Source organism: Sphaerodactylus townsendi, linkage group LG09 (assembly GCF_021028975.2).
Source record: "Sphaerodactylus townsendi isolate TG3544 linkage group LG09, MPM_Stown_v2.3, whole genome shotgun sequence".
Lineage (NCBI taxonomy): Eukaryota > Metazoa > Chordata > Lepidosauria > Squamata > Sphaerodactylidae > Sphaerodactylus > Sphaerodactylus townsendi.
In genome coordinates, this window is record NC_059433.1 from 84,532,907 (window position 1) to 84,555,300 (window position 22,394).

Consider the following 22,394-nt stretch of genomic DNA (forward strand, 5'->3'; position numbering starts at 1 on the left):
GCACAAAAACACATGTGGAAATCAGGGGACAAAGCAGTATGTGACCAAAACAGATTTTTTAAAAACTATGTGCTTTCACTTGCTTTGTTTTCAATGAAGAAACAGTTGTGCTATGACCTTTGGAAAAGGTGTGGTTTTCCTTCATCTAAGAAGGTAGTGTCTTCTGTCAAACAGTGGTTGTGAACTTTTTCTTTTCATTACATTTTGGCTATGAAAATATTAGTATTTTCTAACTTGAAATTTGGTAGTGGAAATTGGTAAGAGAAGGTTTCCACAATTGAAATATTGTTTCTAGCAAATCCTTGGAAATAATTTGACGATATTGGAAGTTAACATTCATTCATTCTGCAGTCCTAAATGAGAACAAACATACGGAGACACTCTCTACCAAAATTAAAGATTCTCTGCCCCAGAAGAACAATGCAAGGTCAAATCAACTTGCATCTTGGAGGTGTGGATTCAGTTCTGTTCTACAGAAGGACCATGGTAAACCACACTTCTTCACTCTCCAGTTTCTTTTCTGTAAATGGGAACAATAGTGATCTGCTTCAAAGGGCTCAGAACAGTTTACATAAATGCTCCCAGTGGTTGCTCGTTATACTCTCCAAATTCTGTTGAAGTCAGTGGACTTATAAAGGTGTAAATCTGTTTAGGAGTGCACTGCTCATCATAGATCTAGGTCTGGCTCACCAGGACTAAAGAATCAGGTATTTCCATACGAGTCACTGTGCCCATTAGGTTGTTATAACTTGCTGATAATGAATTCGTTGGGAAAATATTTTTTTAAATCAAAGGACTGAACACATTTCTGTTACAAGCAGCAATAACAACTTGAATGTCACAAGCATGTTTTTAAAGAAGAATATCCTCAAGAAGATAAGAGGGGATCTGTAAGCAGCATCTTGTCGTGGTAGTCAGAAGCCCATGAATGCTCTTTTCAGATGCTGATTAAGGGTTTTACTGTTGTAAGCTAGTCTAGCCACTCTTCTGTTCTTTTGTGCAGGGGCTTCTTTCCCGTATTCTGTACAAGCAGAATGCCGAGCTGGATGGGCCATCAATGAGGCACAGTGTGGCAGTTCTTGTGGTTCTGTGGTACATTTTAAAGAGAAGAGGGAGGATTTTTAGATAGCATAAAGATTAGAACTGTATTCAAGTAAAAACTATACATGGCAATTATGTAATGTTCCTTTTCCCCAGAAGGAAATGAAAGCACACAGGGAAAAAATGTAGGAGTTTAAAGGTTTATATATTATAATGTGTGTTGCTAAAAAGGGATGCATTATGTTTATGTCCATGGGCTATCAATCAACCTCAGACTTTGCTTAGGAAATTGAGGCCAGATGCAAGATAATAGCGTAATACCCTTAACTATTCCATCTCTTTCAGTAGCAGTTTACAGTGGAACCTCATTTTTCGTTGGTAATCCGTCCGAAAAGAGTCGATGAAAACCGAAACCGATGAAAACCGAGGCAAACTTTTCCATAGGAATCAATGTAAATCCAATTAATCCGTTCTAGGCATTCCAAAAGCATACCAAAAAGACATTTTTGGTGAATAAACATAGTGTTTAATGCTGAAAACCGTAACAAACAATAACACTAGGATCAGCTTCAGAGCCAGTGGACCAATGTCGCACCAGAAAGCTGTCCAAAGAGGTCTGTTTCTGACACCTCTTTTAAGATTTGTCTGAAATGGGCAAGACATTGTCATTAAACAAGTTGCAGACACAGCCCACAACAGCTTTGTATGGGTGATTTTTCTCCACAACCCCCCTGCACCTTACTGCAAATCGATGAAAACCGAGGCAAATCGATGAAAACCGAGACGAGTTTTTCCCTGAAAAAATCGATGAAAACCAAAGGCAATGAAAACCGAGATTCCACTGTACCTACAAATGGCTTTTATGATATTTGCTTTCTTCATTTTTCTATGGCATTTTTATATTCACATGCCTATTCCACCCCCACTTCATTCATATGGAAGAAACCTTTATATGAACCATTTATTTTGGCACAGAATGGGGGAGACTTTTAATGCTTTCTTCAAGCAGATTATCCTTTAATCATCTGGGCTAGTTAAATGAAACGACCAGAAATATTTTCAAAAGGCAAGCCCAGTGCTGGTTTCTGTGGACCTTTCCTTCCGTAAATAAAATTCAATAAACTGCTGTGTGGCAGATACAGGAGAACTCATTTTTGTGATTTAAATACTCTTGACCTCAGCTATACTCCTTTCTATTTAAAATATCAAAGTAGAATTGTAACTTCATCCACCACATGCTGGACTGTATTTGTTTTAGAATGCTCTGCTTGGGTCCTAGTGCCTACCTTGTTCTGTTAGGTGTACACTTGGACCCAAGCAGAGCATTCGAAAACAAAGACGGTCCAGCATGTGGCAGATGAAGTTCCAGTTCTACTTTGATCTTTACATGGAAAAGAATATAGTTATCTCCATTTAGAATTAAGTGACAATTTATAAATTTAAATGGGTTGGCTATTTGTTTTATCAGCCACTTCTGTTTTCTACTGAGTACAAATCTTTTAGGGCCAAATTTTAAGAATTGATTTTTTTTCTCCCTTTGGCTCATTCCGCACATGCAGAATAATGCACTTTCAAACTGCTTTCAGTGCTCTTTGAAGCTGTGCGGAATGGCAAAATCCACTTGCAAACAGTTGTGAAAGTGGTTTGAAAACGCATTATTTTGCGTGTGCGGAAGGGGCCTTAGTGTCTGATTACAAATCTACTGGTTGGTATTGTTGCTCAGTTAAAAATGTATGCAGTTGTTCGAAGCCTTGGCATATTGGTGACTGACAGAAAACTCATGACTGTCTTCCTTCTAACTAAATTATGGTTCCACTCAACTGACACTTGTGCTGAAATACCCTTGTTAATATCAGCACTGTGAGAGGAGGGAGCTCTTGCGCAAAAGGAAAAGTTTTGTGTGATCGTGTTGAGTCCTCCAATTCATTGGGCTTAGTTGTGCTGAACTTATCTGACTATTTGCTGTCAGCTGTACAATTGTCTACAGTCACAATTTGTTACCTAGGTAACTGCATAGGTACTTCATCTGTAGTTAAACAATAAACATGAGGTAGTTTTCCTTTGTTTCATAAATTCAGATCATCATTGTCTTTACAGTGCTAAGCAAGGATAATGAAGTAAATGCACTTTTTGTTGGAGAATATACTTGTAAGGCTTTGATGAAACAATTTCAGCTGTAAAGCTGTCACCCGGGCAAGCTAAGGTTAACCAAAGAATAGCTGACATCTTTTTAGAAGTTCGTGCTTTTTGTCTGTCTTGGGATTTTTTTTTACTTTCTATATAGAGCAGTAGTATAATTAGGGCCTTTGTTATAATCTTGTATTTGCTATAGTGCTTGGTGGACTTTTAAAAGAGAGATTATTTGTCACTGCACTAAATAGATATTGCTCAATTTCTATGCACCAGCATTAGTGATTCACTTACTGATGGGCATTGTAAAGATTAACCATCTCTGGTCATTAGATATAGATTTGCAGTTTAATGCGTAACTAGTTCCAGTATACCTGGATCAGTAGAAAAGTTTGAAAAATTACTTTAGGGAATTTTTTATGCCACCTGTCCAGGGAACCTGTCTGAAACAGCTTATGATTAAAACATGACAAAAATATAAAATATTAAACATTCTTAATGAAAACCCAGTGTAAAAAGCCAACCAGGGCATCAAATTGTAGATAATTAAGAAGCTTAAAATTAATACCAGTTTCCAGACTAAAATACACTTGACTGTTATTCTCAATCCAAATGATTCTAGGATACCATGAACCATTATGTAGCAGTACCATGGTTTAGTTTTTGTAGGTGTTTAGTTTTATTCTAGTCTTGTTCAACCTCAATATAAAACTGGTGGCTTTTTAACTGTTTTTAACTGTTCAAAAAGTAACAGTGCTGGTTTAAAGGTTTTTCTGGTTTGCAAATCTACTTTTAGAAGGGCTGAAAGAGCAGACCTCCCTAGTTGGCTCCCATGATGTTAAAGCCCTGAAAAGAGGGGCTGGCGAGCATCCCAACCAGTAACTGCCATTCCTAAACACAATAGCAAATATATCTGGAATGGAACATAGGAAAAGATGTTAACATTGTGTTTTGAAAGTATTTTAAGCGACTTTGAGCACCTTATGCTGAAAAGCAGGATGAAAAGTTAATAGAATCATTAATCAATGTAAAATATGTCATTTTGCTTCATAAAAGTCACGAAATCTGTTCTCAAAGAGTTGTATTTAGTGCTTTTTAAGTGGAATTTCCCTATCTCCTTCTGAAGTTCCCCTCAATATTGCCTTTGGAGGACAAGGGTCCCGGAAACAGTCCTAGGGTCAGTGAGGGGTATGCAGTGAGAGGTGAAAATTTTCCCTCCCACTAGCAGAAATATCAGTGAAAAGCAAGCATTGAACATGGCTCAAAGTGTGAAAACTTTATAGCAGTGGTGGCGAACCTATGGCACGGGTGCCAGAGGTGGCACTCAGAGCCCTCTCTGTGGACAGTCGCACACAGAGTTCATCATGTGGGAGGGGAGTGGAAAATCACCCCCCCACACACACACACATATATCTAGGCTGGCCTGGGCATGATCCTTTACCTGGGAGTAAGCTCGGTTGCTGGCAATGGGGCTTGCTTCTGAGTAAATCCTCCTAGGATCGTGATTCACCCATTTGAAGCATTGCACGGTTGCTTCACTAAGCTTACTCCTGAGTAACGCGTGCCTCGGAGCCAACTGTTTTTTCTAAACTAAAACCTCAGTATTTAGGTTAAATTGCCGTGTTGGCACTTTGCGATACATAAGTGGGTTTTGGGTTGCAATTTGGGCACTCGGTCCCGAAAAGGTTCGCCATCACTGCTTTATAGATTCTGACCTTTTGTACTTGCCTTGAATCCTCCTCTCCTTTTAGTTGCTGTGGTTGCCTTTTGATGGGTGGTGCAGGCATACTACCTTTGGCTTATATTGTATATGCTGTCTTAGCGGAGAGATCTAATAAGAAAATGGAGAGATCTAATTAGAAAACAGTGAAATGCTTGTTGTCATCCCAGGTAGAACAGGAAATTCATCTTGTGACTTCACTGACCCGTTCGGCACAGGCCAGTGAAGTGGCTGCATACTGGCATACATGATGACGGTGGAGCCCTGGGACTGTCCGCACGCTTCCGTGCAGGCGGCCCCAGAGTGGCCTGGCCCGCTGAGGCGCCTTTGCACAGAGGCACTTCCATTTTGTTTTTCAGCTTCCTTTCCCTGCACAGCTCTGCCTGGATGAGGGGACATGCCCCCGAGGCCATGGCAATGCCTCAGGGGTTGGAGATCAGGGGTTGGAGTTAAAAGGAGGCATGTCCCCTCATTCTCTGCAGAGCTGTGTGGGGAGGGAAGGTAAATTGAAAAACAAAACGGAGGCACCAAAAAGCAGCAGTTCGCACCGGGTGCAAAATGGTGTTTGTGAAAAAACCCGACACCATTTCCCTGCCAGTTGTGGGGGGTGGGGGAATCACAGTGTTGCCTCATTTTGCAGGTGGCAGCCGTGCAAACTGCTCCCCAGGAACAGTGTTTTTACTGTTCCTGGGGGCTTGTTTTTGGTCCATGCCGGACGGTCCTTACCGCTACATGCCATCTACAAGGCAAAATTTGAAGAAGTTAGTTTAGGTAAATGATTTTATTTCAGGCCCAACCATTTGTATTAGAAAAAAATTAATTACAAAAATAGAAAATACTCTTAATTAGCCTTATAAAGGAAAGTCTTGCAAGACCTACTTACGTGATTCCCAGGAGCTCAGAAAAGCCCCATGGCTGTTCCACGTCTCCACCCAGCAACATTGTGTCTTTCCATTACTCACAGGGGCATACCAGCTCTCCTTGGGTAGTAACCACTGCCCCCCAAGACTTTTCCTGCTAGACAGATTTGTGCATGTAACACTGTATATTTGCATTGCTGAGACAAATACATACAGGCTGTTAATATCTCCTGCTTCACTGTTACTGGGTAGCATGGGGGTGTTCTATCACACTTCCAAATTCATGTATTCAAGCTATGCCTCTGCTGTCGCTAGAGGAGCAGGCTATGACTTGTTCTTCCTCCTGGCCAGGAATTCTGTTAGCTCCTGTCCCTGGGAAGTTCTGGTGCGCTAAGACTATGAATCCTGTAGGACTTGCCCACTATCCTTCTGCTAGTGCCAGCAAACTGGCTCCTGCTTTGCTCTTCTTTCTGGCTTCTCGTGTCTCTACTTGTTAACTGTATTTTTCTTGCCAGGACCTCTGTGTGACTCCTCTCCCCCATATCCTGCTTCTAAGAAGGCTTCTTCTTTGGAGAACTGTTGTACATCAGGTAGTTTGATTGGAATATGTGAGGTCCTGTTTCCTCCCCTGACTACCTCTCTTGTTCTATTTGGTGGACAGAGATCTGCTTACTTGAGGAATGCGGTGGACGGCTAGTCCTGATGAGGAGGCACCCCAAAATAGAAGCAGTCTCACAGAGAGAGCTAATACATTATTCCTACCTTTGCTCCATGGGGGTCTGGTTGGCATACCTAGTAAATGTACTAGGTGAATCTCAGCCCAGCACAGACATGAAACAGTGGGGAAGTTCTTCAGCTGCTAAATGTCTTTCTATCTTACCCCTTTTTAAAGATACAACACCTCTACTGTAGTAAAAGTTGACAACCCCATGGAAATGGCTGCTGTATCAAAATTACTCCCTAGTCTCAGAACTTAATTTTTGATATAAATTTAACCAAGCAGTTTTGCATATGCATGGTTTGCATTTTGCATACTTTGGTGCGTTATTCAAGCATGTTAAAATGTAAGGACAGGGGGTACCAGTGAAATTGAGGCTGCTTTTGTGATATTAATCAGGAACTCGTATTATCCAACAGTGACTTGGCCTGTGCTGTCCATTATTTTTTTAAAAAAAGGATTACATGACTTGAGCTTTTAAGGTACAGCTGTCCTTAGATTTCTTCAAATTCCAGGTCTCTGCATTATGTCGGTGAGCTCCAATAACTGATAGCAGAGAATTTGTATACTGCAAACACTTCAAAAGTAAAGCAAGAAGTGCTACTGGACAGGTATGTAAGTGTATAATAGTGTAAAGGAGGACAGCATGTTCGATTTCTCCATGGAGGTGAGCAGCTGTTTTTATAGGAGAAAGTTAAAAGGAAATCGGATACAATGTTTTGTTAGAGACTTTCATGGCTAGAACCAACTGGCTGTTGTGGGTTTTCTAGGCTGTGTGGTGGCAGTCTGGTAGTTTTTGCTCCGAATGTATCGCTTGCAAAGGAAAAGCAGCAGGTGAGTCAGGTGTAGGTGGGCAGCCAGCAGAAGCAGAGTTAAAATTGTGGAGGTCTGAGGAAGCAGGCTGGCAGGCAGCAGAAGCTGTGGACATAGAAGAAAAGCGGCAGGTGAGTGAGGGGAAAGTGGGCGGCAGAAGGCGCAGGCGTGGTGGAAAAGTGGGGGTTAATCAGGTGGGAGGCAGGGGGAGGTGGACAGGCAGCAAAAGCTTCAGGCAACGAGGAAAACAGCAGGTGAGTGAAGGGGAAGGTGGGTGGGCACCAAAAGCTGCAGGCGTAGAGGAAAAACCACACATTGCCCTGCCGGCAGCCCTGCAAAGCCCCCTCCAATCCTCTTCCCCCCAAAGACCAAGCTGGGACCAGCAGGGCAGCAGTGGCAAGCTGCCCACTGCCCCACCAGGAGTATTTTTCCAACAAAAGGTCTGAGGAATATTTTCTGCAGCTGAAGCATGCTATTTCTGCCTAACAGCTGCCGGCCGCACGTAGATCTCCTGGTGAGACAGAGTATAGTAGCTAGTAGTAAACACACATTTACTGAACTGTCCTGTCTTGTTTTGAAGAAGCTCTTCATGATTGAAAGCACCATATAGTCTCAACCCAACACCTTGAGATCTGCTATTTATCCATATTTCAGAAATTTGATTTCTACAAAATTCTGATGTTCTGCATTGGTCAACTTTGGCAGACTTTCACTATTTCACTAATTTAGAGAATTTCTGTCTCTGAAAATAGTCAATCAAGAAACAAACTACAGATTCATTCATTTTCTGATTTGGATGGAGTTTATTTTTACAGACCTTTAAAACCCTTGGCTTATAGAAGAGATAGTACTATTTTGTATTCTATAGTTTTTATTTCCTTACCTTTGTCTCTTGTAATATTTTCACAATACATTTTTTGGATACACTTCTGGTGGTTTGTGGACATTTGCTGAATTCTATATGATTTCACATCTGCTGTAAAGCATATCCTTCTCTTTCATCTGTCACATGATCATCTTTATGCAAGTAACAATTGCATTGCACTTTCCCCATAACCATCTTATGTAAGATGATTTGTTTTATCTCAAGATCTCTTTTGGCAGTAATGCGTTTAAAGTGTAATTCCTCTGCTGAGTTCCAGTTCTGAATTATATTTTGAAATGGAGTGGCTTGTTTCTGCTTAGAAATCTCAGCATTTATTTGTGTACTTCACATTTCTTGTCCTGTGTCTATAGTGTATATCACTTTCTACATCTTCAAGAGGTTTGATTAATTTTTTTTCACTTGCTGTCTAAGGGTATATGTAGTTTTTGCTCTTGAGTCACTAAGGACAGCATTGTGCAGTTCGCCTGCACTTGATGTAGTAAGGTCTAGTTTGCCTTATCTTTCCTATATACCTTCATTCACATGAATAAATGTAGTGTATGAGTCTGTTTTGTTAGTTATGGGAACTACTGCAACTCATAGCCATCATTACTTGTCTGAAATGGTATTTTGTTTAATATGAATGTATTTATCTAGGAAAGTTTTGGGACTTTGGGGGAAGAAATCTGCGAGTTGTCCCTTATTGAAGCAAAATATTAAATGTGAATGTTCTAAGACTAGTACAAATGCTTGTGATGGTGTTTATATGTGTTCTTGTTACCAGCACAGTCACTGGTACAATGTAGAGCCCATCTGAAGTCTTGTTTAGAATCTGGAAGAGACCTACTGCCATGTTGGAAGCTTGCTGGGTGACTTTGTGCCAGTCGTACATTATCAGTCTAACCTACTTCACAGGGTTATTGTGACAATAATATGGAGGAGAGGAAAGCAATGCAAGCTACTTTAAGTCTCTATTGGGGGGAAAGGTAGAATATAAATGAAATACATATATAAATAGGTAATAAGCAAAGATACTTTTGGATTGTGGTTTGCCTATGGTAGCGCAGTATTATCTATTTCCTTTTCTTTGTATACTTTCTCACTGAATAAAACTCCACATCAGTATGTTTCTATCTAGAGCGTCATTTAAAAAGAAATATGCACAGAAGAAGACCATACAGGAAGCGTGCCTCATTCCTTAAACGTGAGAACCCCTGTAAGTGGAGAATATAGTGAACAGTAACTTTTAAACAGAAACTGTAAATAACATGGTGTGGTACTAATACTTATTTGTGAAACATCTCCTGAAAAGCCATCCATTAACTGCAGTAAACAAAGTTATACTTTTCAGGGATGAAACGTGTGTGCTAAGTGCAAACATTGGACATGCGGTATGATTTAGTATTACCCCATGAGTCTCAGTTGTTTGTGCTGCATTAAAATTTATCAAGATACATTCTTTTTTACTGACAGAATGTGGCACCTAAGGAGCCAAAAATATAGAATGATGTCATTTTAAAAGTATAAAACAAAGATGTTAACAGTGTGGTTATAGTGAACAGCCTTTTATTTTAATATAAAAAAATTTCTCCTCCAGCGATCAGTAACACTTCTGAGACTTGTGTCTTGTCATATTGTTTTGTTTTCTGTCCCATACTTTGGATGATTTGGGATCTGCCGAAAAAATCTTCCTTTATAAAATTGTCACTAATGGTAAGTTTTTGATTTTTGTTTGTATATCAGTGTCAGAAATATTTGGCACATGAGGTTGGGTGAAGTAAACTTTTAAAGGTTTATTTGTTTTCTCTCAGGGAAATGTATAGGCCGGGTTAACAAAGGATCATAAAGTGAGTTTGGCTTGTAACAAGAAAACAGGGATGAGCTGATTATATGTGAAAGATATTTTGTAAATCAAGATGTAACTAGTTTGGTTCACATACAAAAGTTGATAGGTTTATTAATTACTAAGAGTGATATTTCTTGGCAGTCAATGTTTCAAGTCATACACACAACCTTCTTCATCAAGTAGTTCCTAATTTGGGGAAGTGAAGAACATTTGCAGATTTTTCCATTTTACTTCTGCTCATTCCGCACATGCAGAATAATGCACTTTCAAACTGCTTTCAGTGCTCTTTGAAGCTGTGCGGAATAGCAAAATCCACTTGCAAACAGTTGTGAAAGAGGTTTGAAAACGCATTATTTTGCGTGTGCGGAAGGGGCCTTCTTTAAACTAGCCTGGGATCACTATTTTCCTTAGGGCTATTTCCCATTAAGTGCTTAGGGATCACCCTCTCTACAGCAGAGCTATTTCCCTTTTATAACTGGTTTGGATCTCACTTGATCCTAAAAGTGTGCTCATCTCTCTCTCAAGACGAATCCTCCACAGTCAGCTTGCAGCTCTTTCAGCTGTCTCCAACCATTGTCAGTTCCACACTGTCAGCCAGTGTCGAGTTGTCCTTTCCTTCTTCCTTTTGGCATGCTGCCTTTTCTTTGTTCCCCTTCCCAGTGCTGACTTTCCCTTTGTTGCAGACATTCCCTTCCACACCTTTCTCGCTGCACGCCCCAAACATTCCCAAGAGTGCCTTGAATCCCATCTGCTGCCTGTCCTCCTCTTTCCCATCCACTGGCATCAGGACACCTCTCCCGGCGCCCTTCTAGTCAGGTTGCAAGAAGCCCTCAGGGCCAGCCTGCCAGCCACATCAACTTTTACCTTTTTCATGTTTTTTCTCCCTCCGTAGCAAACTATGGAGGGATGACTGGGAGTACGTTGTTCAAGGGCCCATAAAAATTGTACTCCTTGATCCAATTGACTTGAAATTTGGGGAATTTCCCTGGAAGTTCCCCTGGAATTTTGGTGCCATTACCTTTAAAAACAGCCCCCACCCAGCCCCAGAAAGATTCCCCATAGGAAATAATGGAACTGAAAAATATGAAGGGGTGGGGGAGAGAACTGGATCCAAAATACCAAGTTTTTTGTTGCTTCACATCCCTAGCTGTATGTGACAATCAAGCAACAATGGAAGGATCATGCCAAAAAGGTTGTATGCCTTTATAGTCAGTTAGCTTAGTGATTTTGTGGCCCCTTTAAATACATCTGCACCATTTCATTGTTTTCAGAATGCTGCACTCTGTCTCACTGAAAATTATTCCTCACAACTCTGTGGAAGATGAAAAATGATACAGCATAGTAGAGTGTTCTTGCTTTGGGCAAGCTCCTTGTGTTCTAACTTGGAGAGAAATCTTTCTGTAGTGAGATGTTGGTAGATTTTCTCCATATGTGGGTTGCATAGAAGATGATGAAAATGGTTCCCCAGGCATGAGCTCTTTCATGAGGAAGACACAATTCCTATGCTGTTCTCAGTAGGGAAGAGAGCTGTAAGGGAGAGGCAGCTCAAATGATGAATAAAAATGCTAGTCCTAAATGACTGGAGCATATTAATATAGGAAACATGCGCTCTACTATTCCCAGTATTACAACAAAGGAAGGCCAAGTCTTCATAGTGGAAAGGGGAGCCTTGTATAGAAGATCTATACCAGGCCTTGACGATTCGAAAGAAATCATCATATGTGGAGGAATAAGAATGATGCCTCTTTCTTGATCCTTTGTTAAATCAGCCACTGATTGTTGAAACTGTGGGCCATTCTATTTTTCTGAGCCCTTTGGAACAAGCAGTCAGGTTGAGAGATACAGCAGAATGGTGGTTCTGGTCCTTTGGACACCAGGTTTGGAAATTCTGCATTTAGCTTCCTGTCTAACCAGTGTTATTTAATATTCATGGGAGGCCCCTGTATAGACCTTCTGGTGCTTTGAGATTTGTTGTTTTGAACAGAGATACCAATCTCTAGATATACATTTTGTTGACTAAGCAGCTGGGGCAGCTGTCTCTGTCCTGAGTATCCTGATAAAGTGACTTAAAGTAACAAGCTGAAACTGGATCCAGATAAGATAGAGGTGATGCTGATTGGGAAAACAGATAACCTGAAGGAGGCTGTTTTTAACAACTGGATGAGATTACTATCATTGGCAGACTATGTAATGGTTTGGGAGGTTGTTGAAACAGATTGGTACCGTTTCTAAGAAAGCCTGTTTTCATTTTTGCCTGGCTGACCTAGCCATACAGATCCATGCCACTAGTTTTGAGACTAGATTATTGCAATGTCCTCTACAGGACACTGCCTTAAAGGTGATCTGGAACCCACAGATAATTCAGGATACATCAGTCTGACTTCCAAAGAAGACTCAAAATTGCCAGTAGAATTGCTAGAATTTTTGCTTTGGCTGCAAAGTTTTTCCTCTGGATCCAATGCAGGGTGTTGGTTTTAACCCCTAAAGGCCCATACAACTTGTAATTCATTTACCTCTCCTGCTGCCTCTCCGGAATGACAACTACAATAACCCAATCAACTCCCTGAGTAAAATATGTGACTCATTCCAGGTTTCTTTTTGGTTGCTGCCCCGAACTTTGGAATGGACTTCCAGAAGAGGTCTATTTAGCGCTTCTCCTCTCTGCATTCCATCATCTCAGTTTTATACAGGAGAGTTTTTAATGAAACCTAGCATGTAAGGTCCCTTGATGGCAGGTTTGGTCATTTTAGATGTTTGTTGTGTGTTGGGCAATTGTATAATGGACTGTCTTGCAATTTGTAATTTATGGTATAATTTTAGTAAATGCATGTAAACCCCTTTGAGCCTTTGTTTTCCAGAAAGAACAGTGGTGTATACATACTTTACAGATTATCTCCTCAGTTGAGACAACAACTGCATAGTAGAGTGACTTGCCACTGTTTCCATATGGCAAGTTGCGCATGTTTGCTGATTCACCAACCAATAAACAGAAGCAGAGAGAGGTGTCACTACTTGGGAAACATTATGGGGAGATGGCAGGATTAAGAGCTTGGCTATTGCCCTTACCTGGACAGCCCAGGCTAGCCTAATCTCATCAAATCTCAAAAGCTAAGAAAAGTCGACCCTGAGAAGTATTTGGACAGGGGACCTCAAAGAAAACCAAGGCCATGATGCAGAGGCAGGCAATGGCCAAACACCTCTGAGAGTCCCTTGCCTTGAAACCTCCCACCAGGAGTTGCCATAAGCTAGATATGACTTGACAGCAAAAAAAAGTTACACTTACCCTGTGAAGAAGCACCTGGATCTGTAGTGAAGCTAGTCTGCCTGCCAGACCATTCTGCCTTGTGCCACCAGGAGAACTGAGAGCAGCACCTGATAAGCTGGAGTCTGCAGCTAGAGGGAGTGGCAGTCCTTTCTGTGCCAGTGGAAACACCTGCATGCAGGAACGTAGGTATAGATTTTTTATGGGGGGGTTCAGGGGTGGGGCCACGCCCCCACCCATGCCTGGGGGTGTGGCTGTGCCTCCACAAGCCCCGCCCCTGGCCTCAGTGCTTATAAAAGCAGCTCTCTGAGGCCGGGGACAGCTCCCCTGCCCCCCTCCCCTGCCCCCCACCAACTGGGCTCCCAGCCAGCAGCCCCTTCTGCCCTCCCCTCTGGGCAGAGGCGTAGCTAGGGAAAATGGAGCCCGGTGCAAAACCTGGGCGGCCGCTGTGATGCTGGAATCCACCCCAAACAGCATCACTTTCAATGGTGTTTAAACTAGAGAGCCCAAATTCTTCTTTTAAATCCACCTTAAATGGAGGATCTTGGGTCCCCAGTTAAAACAACATTGAAAGTGATGCTGTTTTGGGGTGGATTGAAACAGCATGAAACAGCCATCACTTTCAGTGTTTAAACTGGGGACCTCAGATTCTCCCTTTAAATCCATACCAAATTTCTGATTTAAAAGGAGAATCTGGGGAAATTTGGGGTGTGCCTGCTGTCAGGGGTGCAATTGTTAAGCTAGCAGCACCAAACTTTCAGAGTATCTTTAGGCAACTCTCCCAATGATACAACCCGGGTTTGGTGAAGTTTGGTTGAGGGGGTCCAAATTTATGGATCCTCAAAGGCATAGCCCCAATCTTCTATTAGCTGTCATTGGAAACAATGGGGGATGTGGCACCCCCTTTGGGAGTCCATAGCTTTGGACCCCCTGGACCAAACTTCACAAAACCTGGTTGGTATCAGTAAGAGACTCTCCTGATGATACCTCCCAGGTTTGGTGAAGTTTGGTTCAGGGGGTCCAAAGTTATGGACTCCCAAATGTGTGCCCCCATCTTCTATTAGCTCCCATTGGAAACAATGGGGGATGGGGCACTCCCTTTGGAAGCCCATATCTTTGAACCCCCTGGACCAAACTTCACAAAATCTTGGTGGTATCAGTAAGAGACTCTCCAGACGATACTTCCCAGGTTTGGTGAAGTTTGGTTCAGGGGGTCCAATGTTATGGACTCCCAAATGTGTGACCCCATCTTCTATTAGCTCCCATTGGAAACAATGGGGGATGGGGTACCCCCTTTGGGAGTCCATAACTTTGGATCCCCTAAACCAAACTTCACCAAACTTGGGTAGAATCATCAGGAGAGTCTTCCAAAACATCCCTGAAATTTTGGTGCTGCTAGCTTAAAAACCGCACCCCCTGCAGGCCCAAAACCGAAAAAACACTGAAAATACAAAAAACCCACAAACGAGGGAGGTTGAGCTTCGGACATGTAATGGGGGGGTTGAACCCGAGAACCCCCCTTACCTACGTCCTTGCCTGCATGGGGTGGGGCTTGGCAGCTACTTGAACCACAACAGCCGCCCAAGGCAGCGGCCTTGAGCAGCAGCATAAGGGTGCTACGAGTGGTGGGATTCAGCAGGTTTGCACCATTTCGGCAGAACCGGTTGTTAAAATGGTGCTTGTAAACAACCAGTTGTTAAATTATTTGAATCCCACCATTGGAACCCCCATTGTGGACCCATTTGGGGAGGTGTAACCTTTCTTGTCATTATTAACAGGGGGATCTGGTAAAGACTGTGTACTGCAGGTGGAGTAGGCTGAGGGGGGAGGTGTGAGTGAGCTGCTCCAGGGAGTTAAACAATAGGTTTTAAACAATAGGTTTTACATCCTTAGAGTGTACACAGAGGGACATGTGTAATATTGGTTTGAGCGATGTGCATTATTCTCCACATAGAGACCAGAATGACATCTGGGATCCCAGTGATTATAGGGTGGAGTAGATATAGTGGTAGGGGCAGGCCATATTGTAGACAGAGAGTGAGATCTGGTAATGCTCACTCTCTGTCTGACCTGTGCCCTATCTTGCAGCATGTGGGGGGCAGGATGGGACAAAACAAAACTGCTTTGTTGCTGGGGTTGATAGACGCCAGATCCATCAATAATAAAACCGCTGTTCTCCGGGATTTTCACGAGGAACAGCAGATGGACCCGGCATGTGTCATGGAGACCTGGGTGAAGGAAGGGGAAACTGTTGCCCTCAATGAACTCACCCCCCCCCCTCCCCAGGCTTCATGGCAGTTCACCAACCTCAGGCACAGGGTCGGGTGGGTGGTGTGGCGATACTCATCCGGGATTCCATCCCCTTTTGAGCGACCCATTGATCACCAGTATAGAGTGCTTAGGCCTCCATTGGGACTCGGAGGAGACACTGGCTGTCTTGTTTTTATTGATGGTTGTTTATAGGTTTTTAATCAATTTTATGCATGTCTTTAGGCTTTACGCCATTGTAAGCCTGAGCCCTTTGGGGGTAGGGCTGGATATAAATATAAAAATAAATAAAACCTAAGCTGGTGGTGTTTTCCTCATGATCATTCTTAAGAGAGAATACATAATCCTGGTCATCCTGCGGGCTTTTCATCTGGTCAGTTTTCTGTAAGTAGTTGTGAGGAGCGGACCATGGAAAAATACAAAGTAGTTGAAACTGAGAAATTAAAAAGGACTCTACTATCTGAAATCATTAAAAATCTCTAGTAATGTATTCAGACTCTGACACCTCTAAGTTACATGTTTAGTTTGTCTTCTGTCTGACAAAGAAGCATTCTGTGCCTTGGTGTGTAAGAATTTTTGTTTTTCTCAGTTTGTTATTTCATCAAAATACAGTAGAAGGGGTCAGATACTTTAATATTTGAATATTAAAGTAGCTTAGGTTTTGTTCTTTTTCTGTAATAGTATATCTGAAGAATTTTTACAAATTTTTACCTTGGAAATTAGTTTATTCATTATGTTTAATTTTAGGAAACCGTGCTCTTGCAGAACGTTCAGAAAATGTGCATATTTCAGGATTGTCAACTGGTAAGTCATTTTTTTGTAATGTTTAAATTTCATGCATGGCTTAAATAGTAAATATTGAAAGCCACCTGGTATCTTATGGAGAGATATTTGGCTATAAAAATTATTACTGCCTTTTGCAGCATGTAATAAGGAATGAAGCAACTGGAACATGGGAGAATTTTTATAAGATCAATTTGATACCTGCAAGCTTGTGAACAGATTATTCCTTTCTAAATGCTTAATTATTTTTTCCATACAAACAGTAACCTAAGAGAGAAGGTGGCCTGAGTTGTTATTTTATATCTTAAAGTTTTACGAATTGAACAGTTTTATAAGCCAACTTTTAAAATATGTTAGTATTAAAAGACATCAAAAGTAGACGCTTAACAAGTTTGGTTTTATAAGACTAAAAGCAACATCTCAAACAGCTTTTCTCATGAATGCAGAGTTTTTCCCTAATACAAAATATAGTAATTTGGTGTGACACTAATGTAGTTCTGGTAGAGTCTTTAAGGTTTCACTCCTTCCTCTGCTTTCAGACAAAGTTTTTGACATTTAGCAATCCCTGTTTGTTTATTTTCTCTGTAGCATAGATACATGCTATGTGTATCCTGCTGGCATACCCTGAAAACAATATTTACCACAGTGTAAAAACCTGTACTTCCTTTAGCTTTTGACTTGGGTCCTATGTACTTTAAAAAGTTAATTTTGTTCCTCCTATCACCTGCTTCCAGTCTTCTAAAACCCCTCCCCCAATGGTGCCCCCTCATGGATCAGTGACCTCTAAGCAGCATCATGAGGATCCAAGTGGGAAGCTGCAGTAAGGAAAAGGAATTGGCTAATACTGCCCCCTCCCCCCCCTCGCCTTTTCCATACATGGGTGTAACTACAGCAAGTGAAAGGGGCACTTAGAATTCAAGCACAAGTTTTTTAATGAGTATAAGAAGACTCTTGAAGCAATTCCCTGAGTATTATTTAGTCGTCAGAAGTGAGAAGGAACCTCTGACGTTGGAATTGCCGCATCTCTTCTCTCTCCATTGCAAAAAGTAGTAAGTTGCACAGAGATGTCATATGCATTTAAAGTTCTTCATTTGTAGGAAGGAGAGAAGCTGTATTTTCAAATCTACTAGTAACTATTGTATGATCAGTTAAGAGAGAGAAGGTTGATAATGCAGTTATAAAATACTGTTGTGGAATCTAGTTTATGACAAATATTTATGCATCTCCATAATAAGCTTTGAAGAAAGTGGAAAGAAGATTTCTGTTTAAGAAAAACTGGACTGTCATGGTAAAATGACACAGTAAAAGCTTCCTTTTCTTTAAGTATGATTAATTTTTAAGCTCTTTTTTAATGCTCTTTCATTAACTAAAATGCAAAGTGTTCTAAATGGGTCATAAATACCTTGTAATTTTAACACACAGATCACCCATTTTCTTTTTTTGTCGTGCAACAGTTTTATATATAAATTAATTTCCAAAACTTATTAGAACAAATATGAAATATTGCAATGTATCTCAACAAAAACTTATTGATCCAACACATCTAAATCCATGAAAAATTAAATCACTGTTACAAAATACTTTCAAGTAGATATGAATGTAGTTTCATCTCTTAGGTTATGAAGTACTATGACAGGATTGTGTTAATGCACGCAGATTTGTAGAATATTATTATCATAATGTGATGATCTACCATGACAGTTAAAGCATTGATTATAGATGTGCTAAGATCTCCCAAATATATATAAAAAGTACAACAGTGCACCATGACTCTTCTGGTTGTTGCATATAGATGAACTCTTTACAGCTAGCATTTATTGTACATTATTCAGTGTAACTACACATTTCTAAAGTAAGAAGAAACGTTCGGATTCAGGTAATTACTAATCTGTATATGCTCCACCACATATCTGTAGAACTTAAATAGTATATCTACAACTAGACCAATCAACTTTAGGTAAAATTGAAATTATATTTAGTTACAGTAATATTAAACGTGGTAATCATGCATTTCCAAATTTGGTCTATCTTTTCTAATCTCTGGATCTTTGATAAGTCCTATTAATTTATGCAGATGCTTTACCTTGTTCACCCAATCCTCCTTAGCCAGGGAAAATGTAGATTTTTTAATATTTAGCCAAAAAAATTCCCATCCTCGTTGACCAGGATACAAAGAACTATGAGGCTGCCTCTCTGTACACTTAAGGCATTTTAAGCTCGACCTTCAAACAGAAGCCACCTCCCACATTCCCCCTGCATAAGCCAGTCTTAAGGATTGATAGATCAGCATGGGCTGTAGCCAGAAGCAAAGATCAGGAAATTCCTGTGTGCTTCAGGAACATGTATGGCTCTGTATGAATCCATCACCTTTAAAATATTTCTTACAGGAAAGTTTTTGTAATTAATAAAACGATTATGGGTTAGATCCAGCCATCCTGTCCAGTTGTGAAAGAAGGGGTCCCCTTCCCTTCCCCTCCCTGCCCTTGCATGCCACCCCTCCCCCTCCCTCCCTTCCCCCCACTAGAGTGGGTGGGCCATGTCCAGATGCTGGGGCCCCCTTCCCCTGCCTTGCATGCCACCCTTTCCTCCCCTTCCCCTCTTGGCCATTATTGCAATTCGTGGCAAGATCTCTTGCAACCAGTTTCTGGAAATTTTCACAGTTCAAGTGAAAAAGCTGGCTGGATCCAACCCTGTGTCGAGGAATTTAATGCAATAATGCTTATTGAAAGCAGGTATATGCAGCTGCTGGTCTTTCTGAATGCAGAAATTAATTGAAGAACACTCTTTCAGTGCTATCCCAAGGACTTTTTTCTAGGTGTAAACTCTGTTGAATAGACCTGAGAAGGATTTTGAGTAAACCTGCTCAGGATTGATTTTTTATTGACTCTGGTTACAGATCTCCTATTGCAGCTTTGCTAGAAGGATCAGACTACTTCACCAGCACATTATGCAAGATAAATTAGTCTTACTTTATAGATTACATCTGTGAGAGTCTGATTTTCTTTCATGCTTATGGGAATTACCTTATAAGCATAGCAATAAAGATCACACAGAAACAAATCTCCTGTCTATGACTGCACACTGACAGTTCTTTGTAAGCATTTACTGATTAACTAAGCTGTTATCATTCAGACTGTGCAAGTTAATATTTTAGTAAACAGAAGGAAACTGTCAAAGATACCCTTGTGGAGCATATCACATCAGAAATTGAACAACAAATTGTTTTTTACTTCATCTTGAAGCCCCTTCCTAAAGCCTCCATGCTTGGGCACTCAGCAAATTAGGCCATTGAGAGTTATGTGCATATTTCGCATATCCTGTCTGACTTTCTTCTGAGATCAAGGAACATGATCTTGTAATAGGAAGATCAAGGAACTCCTAAGATCAAGGAAACTTTCCTTGTAATAGTTCAGTGTGGTGCTTGCATGCATTCTGGGGGCGGGGAGGGTGGAAGAATTGAATTCCATGATGTCCTGTGGTAATTCCACTTTCCTCAGCCTGGGAAGAATCATGCCATATGTGTTCAGTGTGTACATGGGTAATTACTACACAATGAAGAGTTCTTTAACTTATATGTAATATTAATAGATAGAATCTCCTAATTTAAAATTATTCAGTATGTTAAGAGTGCTGCAAACTGGACAGTACTGAAGTTTTTAAAGAAACTTTTTTATGAAACAAAAAGGAGGGGAGATGATCTGTACAAAAAATAAAACACCATGTTTTATTATTCGACATATGTTTGCACTTGTGCTCTTTCTTCCAAACAGCTGGTTAAAACCTGCTGCTTCTGGAATTGCTTCTGCAGCAGAGCCTTCTAAATAATGTCATCCTACTAACCCAACCTTTTTCTGTGTTACTTAGAAGTTCACGTTTCTTGGTCTTTCAGTCAGTTGCCAATAAAAATACTTGACCTTTTGGGATGTGCTAAAGCATAAATGTACTGCATTGTTAGTGTTTGTCCAGTGTATTATCTAATACATTCATTGATTGAAAATTGAGTTTTGTCAAAAAAAACAAACAAACGCCAAAATCAGTTCTAGGCTGTAGTAACCTCAGATATCTTTGTGAACAAAGTGCTATGTTTTTCCATTAATGGAATGGCATAATGTCTAAGAGACTAACAGTGTAATCCTGAAGCCCCAGGGGCAAAGAGACTGCGTGACCCTGGCAGTGGTGTAACATAAGGCGCATTTACACTGATGCAAAGGCTCTTACCTGATGTTGAGGTGCCACACAGCACACAGCAGCATATCTGGGCCCCAGTGCAGTCACAGCACCATGAGCCCACACTGGCACTGAAGGGGGCATTCCTGGGGATGGAGCTGGCTTTAGTCCACTTCCTGAACCCTTTTGGCTCAGGAACACCCCTATTTGCCGGCACAGATGTACACCGGCAAAAATGGTAGCCCATTGTGCTGCTTAGAGGGATTTCACAGAATTTTGGGGGACATCGCTTTTGGCCTGCTGGCTGCAACTCTACAAGCCTCTTAGGAGGTGGCACAGTGCAATTACACACACACACACACACACACACACACACACGGATTGCACTATAAGCTGTGAATCTAAAAGCCACTTAACCATATCTTATCTCTGCCTTGATCTTGTTAAGTCTTGATCTTGTGGATAATCTGCTTTCAGCTTCAATTCCTCCTGAAATTTTGAAATAAAACCTCTTCAGAAGAGGTGACAGTTTCTGCTAATTTCTCTCCTTCCTGGTGTAGACACTCACTGTGCCCTTTGTGTGCCTTCCTAGGGGTTTACTCACCTGCAAGGGACTTAGTGCGCTATGGTGGCAATGGGAAGTCAGGTGTTTCTTCTGTGGCTTGCAGATTGTACATGCCAACAACAGTGATCTGATTTACAGTAAGGGTCTGTGAGACATTATCTGCCAAGAGCTTTGAACATGCAGAAGTTCTACAGATATTTTAAATACTGAGATTTTTTTGTTTTATTCAATAAGATCTATTTTTTTGCCATCGTCACATCTTACTTATGGTAACCCCTAGTGGGGTTTTCAAGGCAAGAGACATTCAGAGGTGATTTGTCATTGCCAGTCTCCTATTATAATTAGACAAAGATAATTATGTGTTGAATTTGTATTTGAACTGTAATTCTTGTTTCAAATGGGTAACAACTGGGAATAAACATATTGAGAGTTAAACCCAAAGGGCTCTATTCCTGTAAAAGTGGTGTCTTCTTCCCACGTGTGATATCTGAATGAAAATAGTGTGTTGTAACAGGGGGTTTTTTTTAGTTAATGTGTGTATAAAGTGCTGTCAAGTCACAGGTGACTTATGGTGACCTTGGGTTTTGAAGTCAAGAGATGTTCAGAGGTGGTTTTGCCATTTCCTTTCTCTACATTCAACCTTGGAATTCCTTGATTCTCTCCCATCCACATATTAACTGGGACTAACTCAATACCCTGCCTCATTTGGTTGTCCAGTAAATACAGCACCTTAAAAACAGAAATAGAAGGTGATTCTGCTGTGAAATACAATACATATTTAAAGTTTTTATAAATGCATTACCATTTTCTAGTGCCTTAATTATACATGTTTGGTCTCTCTGGTGAACTGAGTCCAGGAAGCTAAGGGCAGCTCATAGAAAACTTGTTTCATTGATTCCTCACCCCAATATTTCGGTAGGCAGGATTCATACAAGAAAGAACTGTTCCCTACAATATCCACTGTTTCTGGCCATTTTGGTCTTTATGGATAAGAACTTGCACCTTGAATTGAATGTTTTTAATTCAGTATTTTAAAGAACTGAAGTGCAATTTGTGCATATTTTTTAAATGGCAAGACTGATTTCTGTCGACATTTTTAAGATTCTTCTGTGTTTCTCCCTCCTCCCCCTCCACAAATTTGTGTGTGAAGAGGAACAACTGAGTTGATAGCTTAATTTCCAGGGTTCTGGTGGTTTGATGTTTTGTTAGATGTTACGTTACATTGGAGATGGCATTTATAACATACCTTGGTTCTTTCAAAAATAGCATGATTACAGGAAATGCTAAAACAGTTTCGGCAGTTACTTAACTGACTTTTGTCCCATAATGTGAGTCTCAGGTACTGAATGTCTGAAT

General features: G+C 40.9%; 1 protein-coding gene across 2 annotated transcripts in view; it reads left to right on the plus strand.

Moving 5' to 3' along the window:
* Positions 1 to 22,394, plus strand: part of LRP12 (LDL receptor related protein 12) — a 49,302-nt gene that overhangs the window by 11,088 nt on the left and 15,820 nt on the right. Inside the window, exon 2 of one of the 2 annotated variants that reach the window (XM_048507962.1) lies at positions 16,271 to 16,327. The exons of the other annotated variant lie outside the window; for it this stretch is intronic. Within the exon in view, the coding sequence (XP_048363919.1) occupies positions 16,271 to 16,327 (57 nt within the window). The remainder of the gene's footprint in view (positions 1 to 16,270; positions 16,328 to 22,394) is intronic. 2 annotated transcript variants of the gene reach the window in all.